General features: G+C 33.8%; 1 protein-coding gene across 1 annotated transcript; it reads left to right on the forward strand.

Annotated features, from left to right (window-relative positions):
• The first annotated feature begins 930 nt into the window (after window positions 1-930).
• LOC122305244 (isoeugenol synthase 1-like) lies at window positions 931-3,083 on the forward strand. Its single transcript, XM_043117620.1, has 5 exons — window positions 931-1,206; window positions 1,433-1,567; window positions 1,860-2,088; window positions 2,187-2,390; window positions 2,558-3,083. Exons 1-5 carry the CDS (start codon window positions 1,003-1,005, stop codon window positions 2,752-2,754), a joined length of 969 nt encoding a protein of 322 aa, XP_042973554.1. The 5' UTR covers window positions 931-1,002; the 3' UTR covers window positions 2,755-3,083.
• Window positions 3,084-20,643: the final 17,560 nt, after the last annotated feature.

A 20,643-nucleotide genomic window follows, 5' to 3' on the forward strand; every position in this document is an offset into this window, starting at 1 on the left:
AAGAATGAGTTGATGAAGCTATCTTTTAGAAACATGACCATGGAGGTCAACATTTTCCATATTGAGAAACAGCCAACAGATGATGATCAGTGCCACCAAATGTACATGATTGACGCACTCATAGACAAGGGAGTTCACACAACTCATAATTCTGATCTCCTTGAATATCCCCTTGTGAATTCTGAGTTTGATACTATTAGTGATTCATCTGATGTTATTGATATTTGTATTGTTTTTTATAAAACTCAGGATTATGACACACAGGCTTGGCAATAGAAATTTGAGGAGTTGCTTAAGAACTGCAAATGGACCATGAACTGCAAGCAATAGTGCATCATGTACTTTTTCTGTTACCACATTAGCACTATCATTTTAACAACAAAGTTATTAGAAACGTCAAACATTAACGATGGTATTAGAGTGATATGAGATGAGATGATATGAGAATTTATTAATAATAAGATAATTATGAATAATAATAAAATATTTTGAATTGAGTATTAGAATTTTAAAAAATAAGAAAGAAAAATTAAATAAAAAAATATTATAAAATTAAAATATCTTTATAATATTATTTTTGTTTAAAAATTTAAATTATTTTTTATTTAAAAGTTTAAAAAAATTATAATGATTAATTTAAAATTTTTATATTTAAATTATGTTTAGAAGAAAAAGATAATTAAGTAGATAACATTAAATGAAATTAAATAAAAATTTAATGTCACATTTGTGGTCCCAAACCTCAAATCATCTAGAAAGCGTAATCCAACACGTAATCACGTGCATCTAACATCTATTCCCTGCCATCTTTTTGTGGATGGAATTGTGGTTAATTCGTTAGCAAATTATCACAAGCAAACATACCGTCGTAGATATTTCAGCATTATAGGAGGTGTATATATATATATATATATATATATATATCTCAGAATAATATATTATATATTAGCTTTCCCAGGCCACTTGGAAGTGAGAGATCAGGAGCGAGCTAGCTAGGCATATATGGCTTGTGAAAAGAGCAAGATTCTGGTATTCGGAGCCACTGGTTACCTCGGCAATTTCATGGTGAAGGCCAGCGTTTCTCTGGGCCATCCAACATTTGCCTATGTCCGCCCATTGCTCAAACCGAATATCAACTCCAACGCCAACCCTCCTAAGCTAGGTCTCCTCAAAGAATACGAGGCTTTGGGAGTCACCATTATCTATGTATTATCTTGATTTAGATTAATGTTCTAATTCACCATCGGTTTTGATCACTTTGTTTAGGGCCCAAGGGATGGAGGAATATTTGTGCAATCACAAAGCTAGCCAGCTAGCTGGCCGGCCCCCACCCCCATGAAAGGCCCTAAGATTACAAGTACTAGTAGTACGTACTACTGGCCGCTCTCCTTGTTCCGTTTTAGCTCATGAAAATGATTTTATTATGAAACAGGGTGAATTGGATGAGTACGGGAAGCTTGTAGCAGCGCTTCGTCATGTGGATGTTGTCATTTCTACGTTGGCTGTTCCTCAACACCTTGATCAACTGAAGATAATCCAAGCCATGAAGGATGCTGGAAATATAAAGGTGAGTGCATGCATATCTCCGAGTCGTATAAGCTGCTCCATAGTACTCCGTATTATTTCTAAATATTTTACGTATTGGTTCCATTAATTATTACGAAGAATATGTACGTCCATGCTCGTACAGAAAATGTTAAAATATAATTAAAATTATTAAATTTTTACATTTACATTTACATTTGGAAGAAGATCTAGAAGCGCATGATTTTTCTTTTTCATGAATCCTCGAGATCACGAAGTACTGGATCAGAACGTCTTTGACCAATCTTGGAATTGTTGGTGATGTTGTGTGTCAGAGATTTGTTCCGTCCGAATTTGGAAACGAAGTTGACAGAGTGAGTGGATTACCGGCTTTTGAGGCTCTGCTTGAGAACAAAAGGAAGATCAGGAGGGCTACGGAAGAGGCCGGAATTGCCTTCACTTACGTCTCTGCGAACTCTTTTGCAGCGTATTTCGTTCACCACTTGCTTCATCCTCACGAAAAACGTGAGGAAGTAGTTGTTTTTGGAAGTGGGGAAGCCAAGGGTATAAAATTTTCCTTTCCTTTCCTTTTCTTTCCTTTAATTCCTTTCTTGTGACGTCTGACCAACTTTTATTTTTGTCATTCTGTAATTTGCACGCAGCCGTGTTAAATTATGAGGAGGATGTTGCAGCCTATACCATAAAAGCAGCCACTGATCCAAGGGTAGCTAATCGGGTCATCGTACTTAGACCACCGGGAAACATTGTATCTGAGATGGACTTGATTTCTTTATGGGAGAAAAAGACAGGACGCACTCTGAAACGAATTTATGTCCCCGAAGAGGAAATAGTAAAGCTCTCTGAGAGTAAGCAATTTTGTTAATAGATTTGTACATCATAAATTTGTATATATATATATAGCATTACTCATCATTAGGTAAATATATAGTATTATCCAAAGGGCCGGATATATCGGATTTTTATTTTAGTGAAGTTATCATGATCACATGCATTTTTCGTTTGTATTTTGTAGCCGCACCATTCCCGGATAACATACGTATGGCTATCCTTCACAACATCTTCATCAAAGGGGACCAGACGAGCTTTGAACTCACTGACGACGACCTAGAGGCCTCCAAATTATTCTACGATCACAACCATACTTCCATCGATGCCCTCCTTGACATTTTCTTGTTTAATCCTCCCAAACCCAAACTGGCATCGTTTTAATTAATGTTTAGTCCAAGAATAATCCACGAGTGCCACTATTCATCCTGTTATATATCGTCATATATATATATATATATGTATTATATACGTGGACAATAAATTAATTGGCTGCTAGCTGTGTCGTCATGGCCTGGTTCATTGCTAACTTCGATCTGCTGCCCTCATGGCGGCCTGACTGCTCTCATGCATGCCTGATTTGTACTGAGAATTATTAATTTATTCATGTCCAGGTTGTTTTACTTGTTAATTTGCGGTCGGTTTGCCAGCAGTAGCGTACGTTTGTAATTTTCATGGCCTGATGTTATATATGCTTGCTAGCTTTTGCTGCATGTTTGGTGCCTGGTTACATCACTCTCATTGGATTAACTAAAGCTAAAAGATATTTTAATGAATATAAGATGAATTTAATTTTTAACTATTTTATTTTCATTTACTCTCACATTAGATTAGCTATTATTTTATTATATAATAATAAAATAATACAAGATAAATTTAACTTTAGCTATTCACATCAAATTCTCATATTGAATTATCTATTTATCTATTATATAATTAAAAATAATTAAAAATTAAAAAATATTTATTTATTTTAATTATTAATTTATTTTATTTTATCATATTTTACCATTTTCCAGCCAACTTAAATAGACATGAAAATGGTTGTGAGAAATAAGAAAGAGAAATAAATCATGAAATATGTATTTGATGTATGTATAGTGACTTCCAAGTTTAGAAATATTTTTGAAAGTTACTATAACTAAAGTCTAAATATTTAAACTTTAGCTAATTCAATATGATGTTATTTAAAGATCTATTAGCTAAATATGAGATAGATTTAACATTAGTTAATCCAATTAGAGTGCTCTTAGACATTATCCTTATCTATATTATTTATCTATATTAAAACAGTGTCAGTCTAGATCATCCATGTAGCAACCCATCAACCAGAACCATTAGCTTCCGGATCGGATACCAGAAGTCAACATAGATTATATATGACAGAAGCAAATTCATTCAAACCAATTAACCCATCCTAAGAGGATGGGTCTCGATGATTTTTATTTTTATTCTTTTATTTAATGATTAAGAAATTATGTTTTAAATAATATTGTGAATTTTAAAAAAAAAAATTAGTTAAGAATGTTAAAAAAATGAATTAAAAAAATTATAACTTGTCGATAGCCACAAATAAAATATCTTTTTCCAAAAATATCTCAATAAGTCAATGCAAAAAAAGACATGTCAAGTCACTACCACATCGTTACATGACATAGAGTGATCCCGTGGTTTCCACGGGAGAAATACTTTGGGACTTAAAAAAGTGTTTCGAAAGATTTTTTTTTTTATTTGGTAATTAAGGATGTAATTTTTAATGATATTATAAATTTAAATATAAAAAAAATTAAAAATAATAATAAATAATGTCTTCTTCGGTTGCAATTCGGGTGCAGGCCGGCTCTTCCCATAGTATCGGAATATCACTAACTAAAAAAAGAGAGAAAAAAAAAAGACAAGTCAAGAGTCGGTACCACATGGACCAGTTAGGGCTGTAAACGAGCCAAGTTCGAGCAAGCCTGGGATGTGCAATCAGGCTTGCTCGAACTCGGCTCGTTCACTACTCGAGTCGAGCTTAGGCTCGGCTCGTTTGTCAGCCAGTCTATGAGCCAGTTTGAGCTCGACTCGTGTAGAAGGGAAATGAGCTCAATCTCGGCTAGAGCTCGATTATGTTAACAAGCCAAGCCCAAGCTCGACTCGAGCTCAGCTTGCTTATGGCAAAATATCACTAATTAAAATTAAAAATATAAATATAAAAAATTATAAAATTAAAATAAATGCATCAGTAAAATAACAAATTAAATACAAATTTACATCAAGAGTATTTGGCTATGGACCTATGGTACAATATTAAATGAAATTTTACATCTTAATGGAACAAGTGAATAACAAAATTAATTACAACAATAAATTATGAAATAATATACATTATATTTCAAAACAAAAAATGGGCTGTTAAATGACTAAGTCCTCAATCTTCATGGAATCATGAATGGACCCAAAAATCTTAACATTGTTGCCCTGCATACACTAATACACTAAAAAATTAGTGTTATTTTTAATCCCTTGTTCAAGTACTATTAACTTAGTAATAGTGTCAAGGGATATCCCACAGAAAATGCAAAACTTAATTTGTTTAAAAAATCAATATCATATCTCTAACAAGTTACACAATACAATTATACAAGTAATATCATAAATAAATATGTGCATTGGAGATTCAGACAAGTTTTGAAATCTGATATCACCATGATAGAGTCACATAAGTCAGCAAGTTCCCAAAATTTGATAGAAAAATGTGCATCAGTGATTCAGCCAAGTTACTAAATGCAGTTATCACATAACAGATCCAAAACAACGACCCAACAATAGGCAATAGGCATAACACATATCAGCCAGACAACAAACTGTGAGGTAGACAAATTGACAACTTCAATAGGCATAGACATACAAAATACTCAATACTCAATACTTTCATACCAGCCACAAAATATCAATACAAAATATATACAAAATGCAGTTAGTAGTTACCAGCCACAGGCCCACAATACTCAATAGGGTCTAATATGTTCTAAACACAAAATCCAAAATATACAATAAGCATATAGACACTGACCAAAAATAAAACAATCTTGTCTTGGTGACTTAAGGTGCCTCCAGAAACAAGGATACGAAAAGATGTTAAAGTCAAAATAATTTGACTTCAACAGTTTTGTTATACAACCCTGCCTTGATGGCTCAATGTGCCTCCAAAAGGCAAGGTTAATATAATTGATTAATATAAACTAAAATAAATGTTAAAGTAAAACTAATTTGACTGGAACAGTTTTAGTATCTCGCCTTAGTGGCTTGATGTGCTTCCAGAAGCAAGGCATTTGGACAACATAAACATAGGACAAAGATAAAATTTATAAAATATATATATATATATATATATATATATATATATATATATATATATATATATATTAAACACAACACCATTTCATACTTGAAATTAGAAAATAAATACAAAACAGATTGAATAAGATTAATCAAGCAAGACATGTTAAAGATAACATAATTAAATACTTAAAACAAGAACCACGTATAAATATTTATAATCAACCAAAATAGATTCAAGAAAGCATATTTAAATACTTGAAATTAGAGCATAAACATAAAACAGATTGGATAAGATTAATCAAGTAAGACATGTTAAAGATGACAACATTAAATACTTAAAGTAATCACCATATATGATCATTTATAATAAACCAAAATAGATTCAAGAAAACATTATTTAAGTCTTGAAATTGAACATTAACACAGTTACACAACTACAAGACAGATTGTAAAAGATGAATCAACCAATACATGTTAAATAAAACATGCACTACTACTTAAGGCCAAAATCACCATAGGATCAGATTAATCAACTCAAACATGAACAATAAAGCATCATTAAATAGTTTAAACAAGAACATAAAGTATCATTAAATAACAAATAACCTGAGAGGCTGAGAGAACTCACAGCAGACTGGAAATTTTTCTTCAAGCACAACTCAGTAGGCAAGCTTAGATATAAAAGTTCAAGCTAGAATACAAGTTTGTAAAATTATAAACAACAGCAAAATAACCAAAACATGAAATTAACACTTAACGGCCTAAGGTCTAATTTCTAACGGGGCATATTCAACTATTACAAAATAAAAAAATAAATAAAATAAATAAAACATAAACTTAACAATCAAAGTGATGGATATTGGATAGTCACAGTCTCAGTATCTCACAGAAGCCTGCATTAGCATGTACTACTGCTGAGTGATCACGATTCATAAATGACAGTGTACTTAGATGATTTCATCTAGATCTACAACTTAAAAATACCATAAATCACAATATAAAAAAGAGTTAGGATAGAACCAGAAAGGGGCATCAAAAATACTTAGATAAAACTATAACTAGATAAGATCAATCAAATCTGCCAACATTCCCAACCAAATGCGTAGAAAAAGGAAAATAACTTGGGTAATCAACTCGTAGATGGACGAATTGATGAACTACAGAACCACAAACCACAAAATCAGGGAAATAATGGTTGGGAGTCATAAATGCATGCATTTAATGACCCATTTGTCGAGGACCGGCTGCTTTCTCAGAGGCTGAGATTACAGCCATGGCTTCCAGAAAAATGGCCGCCGGCTACATCTGTTAGGGTTTCAAGTAGAAGCAATCGTTTTCACTCGAGGCCCCTCGAGAACAAATGAAGGCAGTGCACCAGACAAATCGATTACATTCAAATCGAATGATAGATTATAGGAGATAACTAGTAATCGGTATAACCATGTAAGCATAAGAGGCTAGATGAGAGGCTAGTGTTTCTCGATAGGTCTGAGACTGAGAGAAAGTGAAGCATGAAGGACAATCGAGTGAAATTGTGAAACGGCGCAGGAGTAAAATTCAGAAAGTTACAAGTTTGTAACTTGTTGTAACCCTAGGGTAAACCGTAAAATAGGATTAGGAATCAACGGCTCCAAAGTCCCACGAAAAAGTAATAAAATATCCTACGGTTGAAATTAATCTTGCTTTAATACTATTATACTAACATACCATACTAATTGAAATATTATTCTATTTTAAAAAAATACTATAGTCTATGCATTATAAATTATAATACATGTTAATTTTTATATACTATAATTTTTAAAACTAGTAAGTAGTGACTGTATTGTTGTAAAAAAAAACTATATTTAATTATACTATAAAATTGTCTAACATTATATTTTATCAAGCATTGTCCAAATTGTACTCATAATATAAATTTATAGTTATTTTAATTAGTATATATAATAATACTATATACTAATACCGTATATTAACCCAAACGAGTATTCTATTTTAGAAAATATCATACTCTATAAATTATAATACATGTTAATTGTTATATAAAATAATTTTTAAAACTAGCAAGTAGTGTTGTGAAAAAAGACATATTTAATACTAAACATGTATATTACTATAGTTTATATAATCTTATGAATACTGAATACATTATTATGAGTTTAGTGATTATTGATTAATCATATATAAAGGAATAAAATTAATAACTAGTGATAAGTTATTAATAATACTTTACAGAATGATAGAATCATGAGTACAATGTAAATTCATAGAATATACAATGATATAATCTAAAAATCATTGTTGATAAGTATTAAATAATTATGTTATGATAGATTAATAAAATTATTGTAAAGTCTTCAATAGTACTTCATATATTGATATAATCATGAGTGATAAGTTATAAATTAATAAGTTATGACTATAGCTTATAGCCAATAGCCTAGAGCCTTATTAGCCTATAAGCATAATTTTTTATCAGACAATTCACTATTTGATAAGAATAAGATAAATATATCAATATGATATATTAATATTATAAATTAAATATATAGACTTATAGTATATGTAGAAGAAAGTCTATAACTATAAGTCACTGTAATTCTATATGCATAATGAATAATACATATATAATTATTGGTTATTATATATATATATATATATTATTTTACTATATATGTATAAATATATATAAGTCGAGCTTCATACGAGTATGTCCACGAACATTAATTGAGTCGGTCGAGTTTTATACGAGTTTGTATCATTTAATAATTGAGTCTATTTCTATGTTTATGAACGATCAATTTAATATTTGATTTGAGCTAATTTCAAGTTTAATTGAGTCGAATTCGAACTGCTTATTGAGTGACCTGTTCATTTTACAGCCCTACACATGATTACGTGACATAGAGTCATCTTGTCGTTTCTCACAGTATTGAAAATTAAGATATTTTAACAACAAAGATATTAGAAATGTCGAACATTAAGGATGGTATTTGAGTGATATGGGATGAGAATTTATGAATAATAATATAATTATGAATAATAATAAAATATTTTGAGTTGTGTATTTTTTAAAATAAAATTAAATAAAAAATATTATAAAATTAAAATATTTTAAGATTAATATAGTTTTATAATATTATTTTTATTTAAAAATTTAAAAAAGTTTTAATTATTTTTTATTTGTAAATTTAAAAAACTTATAATGATTAATTTTAAATTTTTATATTTAAATTATGTTTAGAAGAAAAAAAATAAGTAGATAACATTAAATGAAATTAAATAAAAATTTAAGGTCACATTTGTGGTCCCAAACCTCAAATCATCTGGAAAGCGTAATCCAACACGTAATAACGTGCATCTAACATCTATTCCCTACCATCTTTTTGTGGAAGGAATTGTGGTTCGTTAGCAAATTATCACAAGCAAACATTTCGTCGTAGATATGTCAGCATGGGTCCTAGCTAGATATCTCATCGTTTTCCACGCAGAATTGTGGTTGTTAGCAAACAATCACAAGCAAACATTACGTCGTAGATATGTCAGCATGGGTCCTAGCTAGATATCTCATCGTTTTCCACGCCTGATTTCTTGAGAAGAGATTTCAACAACAAAGAAAATGAAAGCATTGCGAAATATAGTGATATGCATGCACCACATTTTTCACGTGTACGATCTCGTAGCTAATTTATGACGACGAAAAATATCTATTTGTACGCATATGCGGACGATCACGTGCTGCATGCAATTATTTCCATCACATTTTTGTTGATGGAAATCGTGTGCATGGTAATTTTTTTTTTTTTTGAAAGAGTGTGCATGGTAATTAGCATGCAAACGTTCATTCACATTTATATATATATATATATATATATATATATATATGTTAGATATATCTGAGCACGCGCGCATATATATCTTTATATATATAAAATGGTTATTTAAAAACTAGTTAGTAGAAATTTTTATTTTTTGTTGTGAATCAATCAAAATAAAGAGAGTTTCAAGAGATTGAGAGAGAGCGAGAGAGGTTAAGAGAGAATGAGAGGAGATTCTCTTATTGATTTGTTATCAAAACTTATCAATTTCTTAAAAAATTCAACTATATATATAGGCGTACAAAGGGAATTATGCTAGCTTACTATGCTAGCACTATGCACTATGCATTTGACGACTAGATAAATGTGGTCATACAATTCAAGATAGTTTATAACACTTCCCCTTTGGATGACCATATTTAAAGAATATGTCTCGTTAAAACCTTGCCAAGGAAAAACCATGTGGGAAAAAAAACCAATGGCGAAGGAAAAAGAGTACAGTATTCATATGTATTGCCGAGTGCTTTAGGATTGCCTCACTAAAACCTTGCAAAGGGAATCCTAGTGGGATAAAACCTTAGCGCAGGAAAAAGATTACAATCAGCACAAGTTTTCAAGACATTACTTCCCCTGAAAAGTGCATGATAACAGGTCTTCAAACCTCCGCATTCCAATGTTCTGCATAATCTTCTTAAATGTTGCAGTTGGTAATGCTTTAGTGAATAAATCTGCCAGATTTTTACTTGACCGTACCTTCTTGATATCAATTTCAACTTTCTTCTCATGAATTGCAATGATCTTCTTGTGTGTATCTGAAAGATAACTCGCATTTGTACATCCAACTAACTGTGGACTTGATCCATGTTGATAAAATAATCACAACTGGATCTTTCTTCTGATCACTACTCTTCTGGAGTTGTACTCTTCTGGAGTTCTTGTAAATAACACAGTTAGTGGAGAATTCATCAACATTAAACTGCTAACCTCATTTTTAATAAAAACGGTGGCCAGCCTTTTAAGATCAGACAAGCACCGCAGATTTTCAACTCCTCTGTAGGTGTCATGCGTGCTGTTAGGTGCTGCAGCTGTCAGGCGTGCTGTCAGGCGCCTCAGCTGTCAGGCGTGCTGTCGGGCGCCGCAGAGCTATGAAGCTATATTTCGTCTCTTTTCTCTTACTTCACGAGAGATGTTATATCATAATTTTCTCTATAAAAGAGATATTCAGCTCATTTTCATTCACATCTCATCTTCTTCACTTTTCTGTAATCATACTGCATTTTTACTCTGCAATCTCTTTCTGCATTTTTACTCTGCAATGGCTCAGCGATCTTCTCATGGCCAATATATGAGGTACTCTGCACCTCGTTCATCAGCTGTTCCTCCTTCTACCACAGGTGCTATCATGCAATATAATGATCTGACTCGTAGGGCAGATAATGAAGCTATCTATGAGCTTGTGAGTCTCGGTACCCGATACTCATCATCCATTGTCGCATTTTCTCAGCGACTGCAATCCAGAACTTGTGGAGTTGACGATCTCCACGAGAATATTACTATACTTCAGCGACTTCTTCTGGAGTCCAACATGAAGATAGAATCAATAAAGCAAGAGAATAGGAATTTAAAATCTTTGCTTAAATCTTCTTTTCAATTGCCCACCGCTTTAAATAGGGATGCCATGCAGATTCTTGAAGAACAAGAGCATTTGAAGAATGAGGCAAAGTGCCTTAAATTTCTGTAATTCTTGCTTCAAGATAATAAAATAATATTTCACAAATATTCATATTTGTGTTTCTATCTTCTGGTAGATGTTCTGTGTGCTTCATTTTATTTCTTCTTTAATAATGCACACTTCTTATCAAACCTATAATATGAATCTGAAATACTAATTGTATTTAAAAGATGGTATTTCATGACTAATAACATCATCCATCTTCCCCTTGAAGCCGCAAAGGTTTCAGATTTATATTTCAAATATGTGCAGTTTCATGAGCTCTTCTGGAGCCTCAATGACATTTAAATCATATATATAAACTGCAATAATAGCTTGTTTGCGTTTGGATTGCTTTAGATCATATAAGGATCTCTGAAACTTGATAGAATACATATTTCCAGATGTATTCATATTAGAAGCTTCAGACATTTTTTATCCTTCAGGGATTTTCATATATATATATATATATATATCATGATCCAATGATCCATATAAATATGCAGTTAATCATGCATATCCAAATTCTCGGTAACTTTCAAGCTAATAAAAATCTCAATATGATTTCAACCACTTTAAAATCATATCAATATTGTTTTTTCGAGAAACTAAGTTGTGATTTCTATATCACATTTTCATATTAAAAGTTTCAGGCTTTTTATATCATGTATATAAATATACACTGATATTTAACAAAAATCACCTCTTTAGGTGTTTGGACTTCAAGTCCATATTTATCACATTTTACTTTGTGATATCAATTCTGTAGGAATTGAGAAACTGATTCGTGATTTATATATCACACTTTTATTTCCTTTCTATAAATACCCACTGACATTCAACAAGCATCACCTCTTTAGGTATAAGTCCCGATGCATCATATTTTACTAGTGAATCAATTCTGCAGGAATTGTTTCTTTCAAATTTGGCCAATATTTTACGTCGTATTCTTCGACGATTCTTGTTTCACTTTCATCATTACTTCTGGTAATGTCAATTGCCATCTCATATGGAAATACGTTGTCGACAACGATTTTATTTCTATCCATAATTTCTCCATTATTCATGAAATGTAACGAGATCTCGTTATTATCAGGTACATGTCCCTCTTCAAGGGAAGACATTTTCATGAAAAACCTCTTCAGGAGGCACTCTTCAAGAGTTTATATAAGAGAATTTTATACAGAGAATTTGGATGGACTTTATTGCTTGTTTTGTGGGAATGACCTCTTCAGGAGCACCAAATTATTTATGCCTTTCTCTTTTGAGATACTCTATCTTTTGTATCGATAAGTCTCACATGCCTTTATACATGTCTTTAGACTGCTGAATTTCTTAATTGTCCTACAGGGACTTCAATCCTCGCTGGGATTTTAGCAGTTAGAATATGAGATATTTTTATCTTATTGCATCCAAAATTTAATTATCATCTGAACTTCTGGTTCACATATGATAATCAAAATAACGTCGAATTATTTCATCTTATTTGCTTCTGGCAAATTTTTCTTTCCACTTCTGGTGGTAAGACTTTATAGTAAAAGAATCTTCTGGTTCTTTTATGGACGTCCATATGAAAATCATTCGACTTATCGTAATTGATTTTGGACGATCAAGATAACCATGAAAAGATACAAATATTTTGAATCATATCACCTTTTGATGCATCATAATATTTGATTCAATAATTTGTATAATATTATCTCAAAGAGAAAGCTTACAGCTTTTCCAATACGAGCTTCTAGCCAGAAAAAATATTCATTATCACGTTCAATCTCTTAGTTTCTTTGAATGAAACGCATCATTCTTTTCACTTCAGGGAATAGAATGATATAAATTCATTATCATTCACTTTAGGGAATAATGTAGATCTAGTAAGACGTGACTAATGATTCTTATCAAAAGCTTATTATTTTTGCTCAGTCACTGAAAGACCTGATACAAATTTAGAATATATTGTGAACGTTTGCATTTCATATTGCTACTTCAGGAGCATACTTGATATTGCTACTTCAGGAGCACATTCGAGACGTTCATTCAAATATATATATATATTTTTTCATAATTTCAATTATACAACTTCAGGTGTATAAAATCATAATGAGCTTTTGATACAAGTATCACTTATATGAGATACTCAATAAAATTATTGATTTAGGGCGATCTTTCAGGGATGCTCCATTTCCATTCTCAAATAAATCATATCATCAATAATTTATAACTAAGTATATAAATAAAACTTGTATAGAATTTATGTGAATAAAAATTAATCACAAATATAATTAAAATGTGAATTATAAAAATTTTAATTCACCAATACTGCTTTAAATATTTCAAATAATATATTAAAAAACTTACTTGAAATAGAAGATTACTATCTTCAGTATCATCAAGACCTTCGTGTACTCTAAAAATTAATGTGATAAAAAAAATCACGATATATAACTCCTGTAAAAAAAAAACAAAAATAAGTAAGTTTTATGTAATGGTGTATAAAGTAAAGCTTCTTTTTCAAACTTCCACGTCTCCTTAGTAACTTTGTCGCATACAGCCAAAATGATAAAGGTTCACTTTTGCAAATTGCATGTGAGATCTATTGTCAGTGAAGTTGGCCAGTCAAATCTTTGTCTCCTTGTCCCATTGTCATCTTTTGATCATGCCTCCTTCTACTGATTAAACTAGGAGCGTTCCTAGCCAGCTAGCGAAGTCAAAATTAGCTGTTGAAATTTGAACAATCAAATAAAAAAAACTTTAAAAGAAAACAAGGAAACAAGGGCATGATACAACCACGAGCAAAACCAATCTCAAACAGTGATTTTCCTGCAGTGATTTAACCCCAACGCAGAGTTATCTTCAAGCCATTCTGTTCCAGATCCGAAGCTGCCGAGAAGACCCATGAAAGAGGAAGCCATCCCGATTGTGGGTCATGGATCTACGAAGTCTATGAGCAGGCACCTCGCACGGTCTGGTCGACTAACAGCAACAGATGTTCCACCATTAGATCCTCACACGCTGGAGGCTACCGAGTTGTATGGCCCAGTTGTTGCCGGCTCCAGACTGCCCGAAGATGAAATTATCGGGCCTAAAGATCTGGCTGAATAGACCGGATTGGACAAAATCCATGGTCCCCGGTTCAAACTTCCGTCGAATGAGCATGGATCCAGTAACAGCCTGCACTCTCCTTCTCTATGCCAAAGAAATCGAGCTCAACGGTTACCGTCGACATGTTGTGTGTCTTTTTCCGGACGAGTTAGCTTCGGATTGTGAGAGGAATGTTGAGGCCGACGAGTAATGTTATTTTACTGTCATTGGATCAACCTGAAAAGAACTTTTCATGTATATGGCGTTGGGTAGATTTCCATGGATTTCTTCTTAAAGGCCTTGATCACGGACTTCCAATGCAACCCAACATGGCTCTCTCGGAACTGAGGAGTCAGCACCGGTTTCTACGTGGGAGAGATACACGAGCTGAAACTGCTGCTCCCTGTGTGGTCCAATTCCGTGGCACATCTCGAACGGGTGTTCCCATTTGCAGCACACATTTCGCAGCGTAAGCCGGTGACGCAATCCCCCACCAACACCACGAAATACTCGTCCCTCTTTTACGACAGCATCGAGTGGGTGATCGGAGCCGATGGAGTAATCTTCTGGTGCTTGAGAGCAAGTGGTGGTACTGCCGGATCTGCTGTCATAGTGAATCTGACGGTGGTGGGAGATCAAAGCCAATGAAGGGTCGGGTTGCAGCCACGTGGCCGGCATAATGTCTGGTTTCCCGTGCAAAAGTTGGAATACAAGTGTAAAACCTGTATCTGCATGGTTGTCTTCTGTTTGTTGGGAGGGACTTTTCAAGTGAGATATATATTAGAAAAAGGATTGGTTTTGCTGGTGGCCTTGTCTGATCATGGTCTTTCTCATGAGAGAGAAACTTAAGAACCATGCGGCAGAAGAAAGATTTTTCACGTATCGTGCTGATAACGTGTTGTGAATCAATCAAAATAAAGAGAGTTTCAAGAGATTGAGAGAGAGCGAGAGAGGTTAAGAAAGAATGAGAGGAGATTCTCTTATTGATTTGTTATCAAAACTTATCAATTTCTTAAAAAATTCAACGATATATATAGGCGTACAAAGGGGACTATGCTAGCTTACTATGCTAGCACTATGCACTATGCATTTGACGACTAGATAAATGTGGTCATACAATTCAAGATAGTCTATAACATTTTTCATCTATTTTTCTTATTTTTTTGTTAATTTTTAACACCATTTGTTTATACACATCAATAGACAGAGAGTTAAGAACAAGACATGCTTTGTGCTTTGAGAGTGTTGAGAGAGAGAGAGAGAGAGAGAGAGAGAGAGAGAGAGAGAGATTAGTGACTCTTCCACTGAGAGAGAAGTTTTGTAAGGGTTGTTAATGGTGATTTGGTCGAAGTTTTGCAGGCAATGAAGTGAGAGTTTGAGGGAATCTGGCACCTCTGGGCTTGGTTTCGTTAATAGCCTAAGAGAGTGTTATTTTCGGGGTTGAAGTTTCTTTGCTGTTGCTTCGACTATCTCGTTGTTTTTACAAAAAGAAGCTTCTGGTGCACTGATATAAAAGGAGAGAAACTACACTGTTCAAGAGAGGTTGTGACGCCCCCAAATCCCACGTACGGATACGTGGAAATCGAGACATCGGGATGATGACAACACGGATCACCACCCGATTGCCAAATGACCAAGTGTGTGTACATGCAACAAGTGTGCAATAAAAACACGCAGTGAATAATAAAAGTCTTATAACTAAGTACCAGAATTTTTGTTTAATACAAACCCGTTTAAAACATACATAATAAAATATTACAAGTCTCAAATACTGGTTCAAAACCAAAATACAAGGCATAAAAGCTAGTAGAGATATTTTTGGAGATAAAAACTCAAAGTCAATATTCTGGCGAAACCACCTCTTCGGGCTCAGCCTCCTTCTCCTCAAACTCTACATTAAAATCTACGGTTCCAAAATAGTACTGCAGGTAAGTAATAAACCAAGCAAACCTCAAGATAGTAAATACATTCATGCCACAACAATATACAAGAAAATGATGCCATATACATATATTCCAAAAGTCCACATTTTCCACGCACGTCAAAAATCTCATTTTGGCCCAAAACATTCCCTTTAAACATAACCTCGCCATTATCCCCAATAATGGCCAAAAACCAAACCATCAGAGCACTGTAGGCGGGAATCGCAAACGGGACTCTACCACCATCCCTGCTCACTACCGTCCCTACGCGTGCACCTTAGGCGAGAATCACAGGCGGGATCTTACCACCGTCCCTGCTTACCACCATCCCTACTCCGCGTGCACCGTAGGCAGAAATCGCAGGCGGGACTCTACCACCATCCCCGCTTACCACTATCCCTATACGTGCCTCTGACTCAAACCAGTCAATCCAATCGTTCACATATATCATAAATAATTTCTCGCTTACAAGCCCAGTTTTCATTTTACAAACTTATGTACATGCATGCAACTACACGAAAACTCAGTTTTCCCTTTTAAAACATGAACATGCATGCACTATACAATGCAAACATCAAGGTACAAAATCTCCAACAAATATCAACATCAACCAAATATAAATAACTCCATCCTCAAATCCATCTGACCCCCGACTCTTCGGACTCAGTCCGGAATAACCAACCAGTCACAATTTATCGTTAAAGCAAAGATACATTTTAATCTAAAAGAAAGCTTGAAAAATATTTATAGCGCTATATAATAATTTTTGAAGGATCAAGGAGTTGCAAACAACGGAGAAAAAGCAACGTAACAGTGTAAAATACACTGTGACCGTGGGTTGTAAAATACCCACTTTCGAACGGGAAAAAAGCAAGACTTGAAATTGATGGGGAATGGCCTAGATATGTTTATGAAATTAATGGAAGTGAGATTTGGTTGTGGGTGGTGGTGGAAGCGAAAAAATAGCAAAAAGGAGTTGAGCTCGTGGGAGCTTCTCTGGCAATGGATCGGGGCCAGAAATGGGTGGTTTAGGACGGAAAGAGGTAGGTGATAAAGTGGTGAAGAGATGGTGTCCGGAGGTGGAACGACGGCGGCGGAAATGCACAAAAACCGTGCGGCTTGGAGGGGCTCTATGATGCAAACGGCGGCTCGGATGGAGGTGAAACTTGATGGGGAGGTTCACCGGTTGGAGGGGAAGAGAATTGGGTGGGTGGTGTAGGCCACGTCGCTGGCGAGCGGCGGTGCTGGGCTGAGAAGGAAAACGCCGATAGTGAGGAGAGAGAAAGGGCGTAGCGCACGGGGGGAGAAACCGGAGAAGAAAAGAAGAAGAAAAAAAAGAAAGAAAAATGAAAGAAAAAGAGAAAAGAAAAAGAAAAGAGAAAAAGAAAAAGAGAAAAAGAAAAGATGGAGAAAAGAAATGAGGTCCAATCCTTACCTCTGGAGTCCAGAAACTGATCCAACGAAAACAATTTTAAAAACTATAAAACGATTAAAATAATTTAAACACCACATCAAGCTAAAATATAATAAATAACTAGTAAAAACTAAGAACTAAATTTTAAATTTAAAAACAAACTAAATTAAATTACATAGCAATTTAAATTCAAAACGATAATTAATATAAAGAAAGCTCCACAAAACAAATATCACAACTAAATAAATCCAATTAAAATACAATAATTTAAAATAAAATAACTAATATTTTAATTAAATTAAAATACTCTTTCAGTGAAAATACACGTAAAAAGGGGATGTCACAGAGGCAATGCTTTAGGAGCTTTTGATCTTCCAGTGCTTTGTTTGTTTTCCTTTTGTTTTTCCTTTGTAATTGAAGGAAGACAAGGATAGAGATGGAGTGGCCCGCTTGTGTGGACGAATACAAGAAGCTTGTGATCTGGATGAACACTCCCAGGTCAATTCCTTTTCCTTCTTTGAATTCCCAGCCTTTGGGTCTGGATCTCGACCTCTTGTTCACACACACACACACACACACACACACACACACACACACACACACACACACACAGAGCTGGGTTTCTAGTTTTGGCATTTAAAAAACTGGTTCAATTGTGCCTGATTTTGCATTTTTCTTCTAGAGCTGGGTTTATGGTTTTGGCATTTAAAAAACTGGTTCAATTGTACCTGATTTTGCATTTTTCTTCTCGGTTTGGCCTTGATATTGAGATTTCATAATAGACAAGTTCTTTCATTCGATGCATATGTTTCCTTTAGGCTATAGACTCCTGAGCTTGCTTTTGATTTGGTCTGAATTATTTTTTACATTATCAAAGTGAATGTCGTAGGAATTCGAACGATTTTATATTTAATTTTTATTTGTGAAATTTATACCTTTGAAAACGTGGTACTCAATTTGAACTTCATACTCTTTGGTTTCCCATCTAGAGAACCCTTTCTTAAGAAACACGCTCGAGATTCAGTTTTCTCCTTAATTAATTTATCTAAATAGAATTCCTTAGTATTCCATCAGTTTAACGTATTTTTAAGACTCATGTTTATCTGTAGTTCCAAAATTTTGGAAAACCAAAAAGTTTGCCTTTGACTTGACCTTTCCACCATTGCCCAGGGTCGTGATCGACAATGCTATCTGCCCAACTGTGAGTTTTGGTCGTGGTGAGCCTTCCGCTAAAACCTCAAAAATCATCTTCCAAAAGAACAAAGAAGCTTCCAAAATAGAGTGACTAAAATCATTGTTTTTCGGTCATGCGTGATTTACAAGTTGATAGCGCTAGAAGACATGGGATTTTACTAGAGGCCGTGTAGGTTTTCACTGCATTTCTTGCAGTGAAAAGCAGATATTAGAATATTTGAAGTAGAAATTAACTATTACATTTCATTCTTTCCTTTTATTTGTGTAATTTTTAATTACACTTGTATCGAAGATTGTTTGCCTCGATGTTGTTAGGTTGATCCAGTGTTGGTAAAAGCGCAAAACCCCAAGGACAAATGCAACTATTTCTATTTTTTTTCTTCCTCACCTTTAGAACTACTCAAGTCTCATAATAACATTGCAATGCCCAGCTACTTAAGCAAATACCCTGAAAAGTTGATTGTTGGTCAAACAATTCTAAAATGTAAATTTAGTTTAAATCTTGTGCCTGAGTTTTGTGAGAATGGTTTAAGCACCTTGGAAGAAATATATATTTTTTTAAGAGGGCTACTACAACCACAAAGGGATCCCACACACTTACTTGGCATAATGCCACATTAGATATATATATATATATATTTTGTAACCTACTGTGTCATCCATCCCGTCCTGTTCAGTCTTGTTCAACATCCTTTCAGTTTCCCAGCCATTCCGTTCAACTTCCTTTCCCACTTGCATCCCGTTTCCAGCCCCTGCGCTGGCCAAAAGCCCCTGCATCCCATTTCCAGCCCCTGCATGAGTATCCCTTTCACTCTCATTCTCACATATGTAGGACCTTCAATAAATGTACCTCTCACAATTCTCTCACTCTTACCATTTATTCTCTCTTTTTCTATTTGTAGGTATTGACGAAATCGTCCCTAACGTCATCGCCGGAAGTTACAGTCCCCGACATCCTCGCATGGCAAGTATACATGAAGCTTTTTATACGCACATGGCTTGCTTTGGTGTATATGCATTTTACGCACATGGCTTTTGGCATTTACGCATATGGGTTTTTTTTTTTTTTTTAACATCTCTAATCTTACACTTTGATTCTGTAATAAAATATTCAACAAAATTTCCTAATTATTCATATAACAAACATAATTTAGAGCAATTTGTTTCTTCTAACTTTAAAACTACGTTTGGGCAGAGCAATGATATTGGTCAACTAGAAAAAAAAATCTTAAGTAATCTTACAAGTACGCAGAAAAAAAAAAATACTTTGATTGGGTTGATGGAGTGTTTGATCTGAAACCCAATAGCGGTATAACTGATTTTTGGATTCCAAGTCAAGCAAAGAAAAAACCTAGTGGGATCCCTTTGTAGGATATTTTATTCCGTAGCTGTACTCATTTGTATAAAACTAGTTTTGAAAGCCATATTTATTTATATATTGTTTTTATTTGGGAGCCATGTCCAAAATATTATTTTTGTTTGGGAGCCACCCAAAACATAGTTGTTTATATATCTATATATATATATATATTCTTTTGTAGGTATAATCAAGATGGAACCGAGTCCATTTATATTTTCTGAGGAAGAACATGGTAGTGATGGTCCTAATACTCCAAGAGGTTAGACTTTTATATTCTACACATTTTAATGGAATTTTTTTATGGACTCTTATAAATATTGATTGTTTTATGGCATTTTTAAAGGATTTTAACTATATCATGGCCTTTTATGTTTTTGTTAATGTAGACCAACAAGAGCAAGTTGGATCTCAGTATATAGAAAATCAAAAGGTTGAAGAATAGAAAGTGTTGT

Source organism: Carya illinoinensis, chromosome 3 (assembly GCF_018687715.1).
Source record: "Carya illinoinensis cultivar Pawnee chromosome 3, C.illinoinensisPawnee_v1, whole genome shotgun sequence".
In the NCBI taxonomy this organism is placed as follows: domain Eukaryota; kingdom Viridiplantae; phylum Streptophyta; class Magnoliopsida; order Fagales; family Juglandaceae; genus Carya; species Carya illinoinensis.

Coding starts and splice junctions, on each gene's coding strand:
- LOC122305244 (XM_043117620.1), top strand. CDS start 1,003: ATGGCTTGTGAAAAGAGCAAGATTCTGGTATTCGGAGCCACTGGTTAC. Junction 1,568..1,859: donor AGGATGCTGGAAATATAAAG/GTGAGTGCATGC, acceptor GTTGTGTGTCAG/AGATTTGTTCCGTCCGAATT. Junction 2,089..2,186: donor TGGAAGTGGGGAAGCCAAGG/GTATAAAATTTT, acceptor ATTTGCACGCAG/CCGTGTTAAATTATGAGGAG.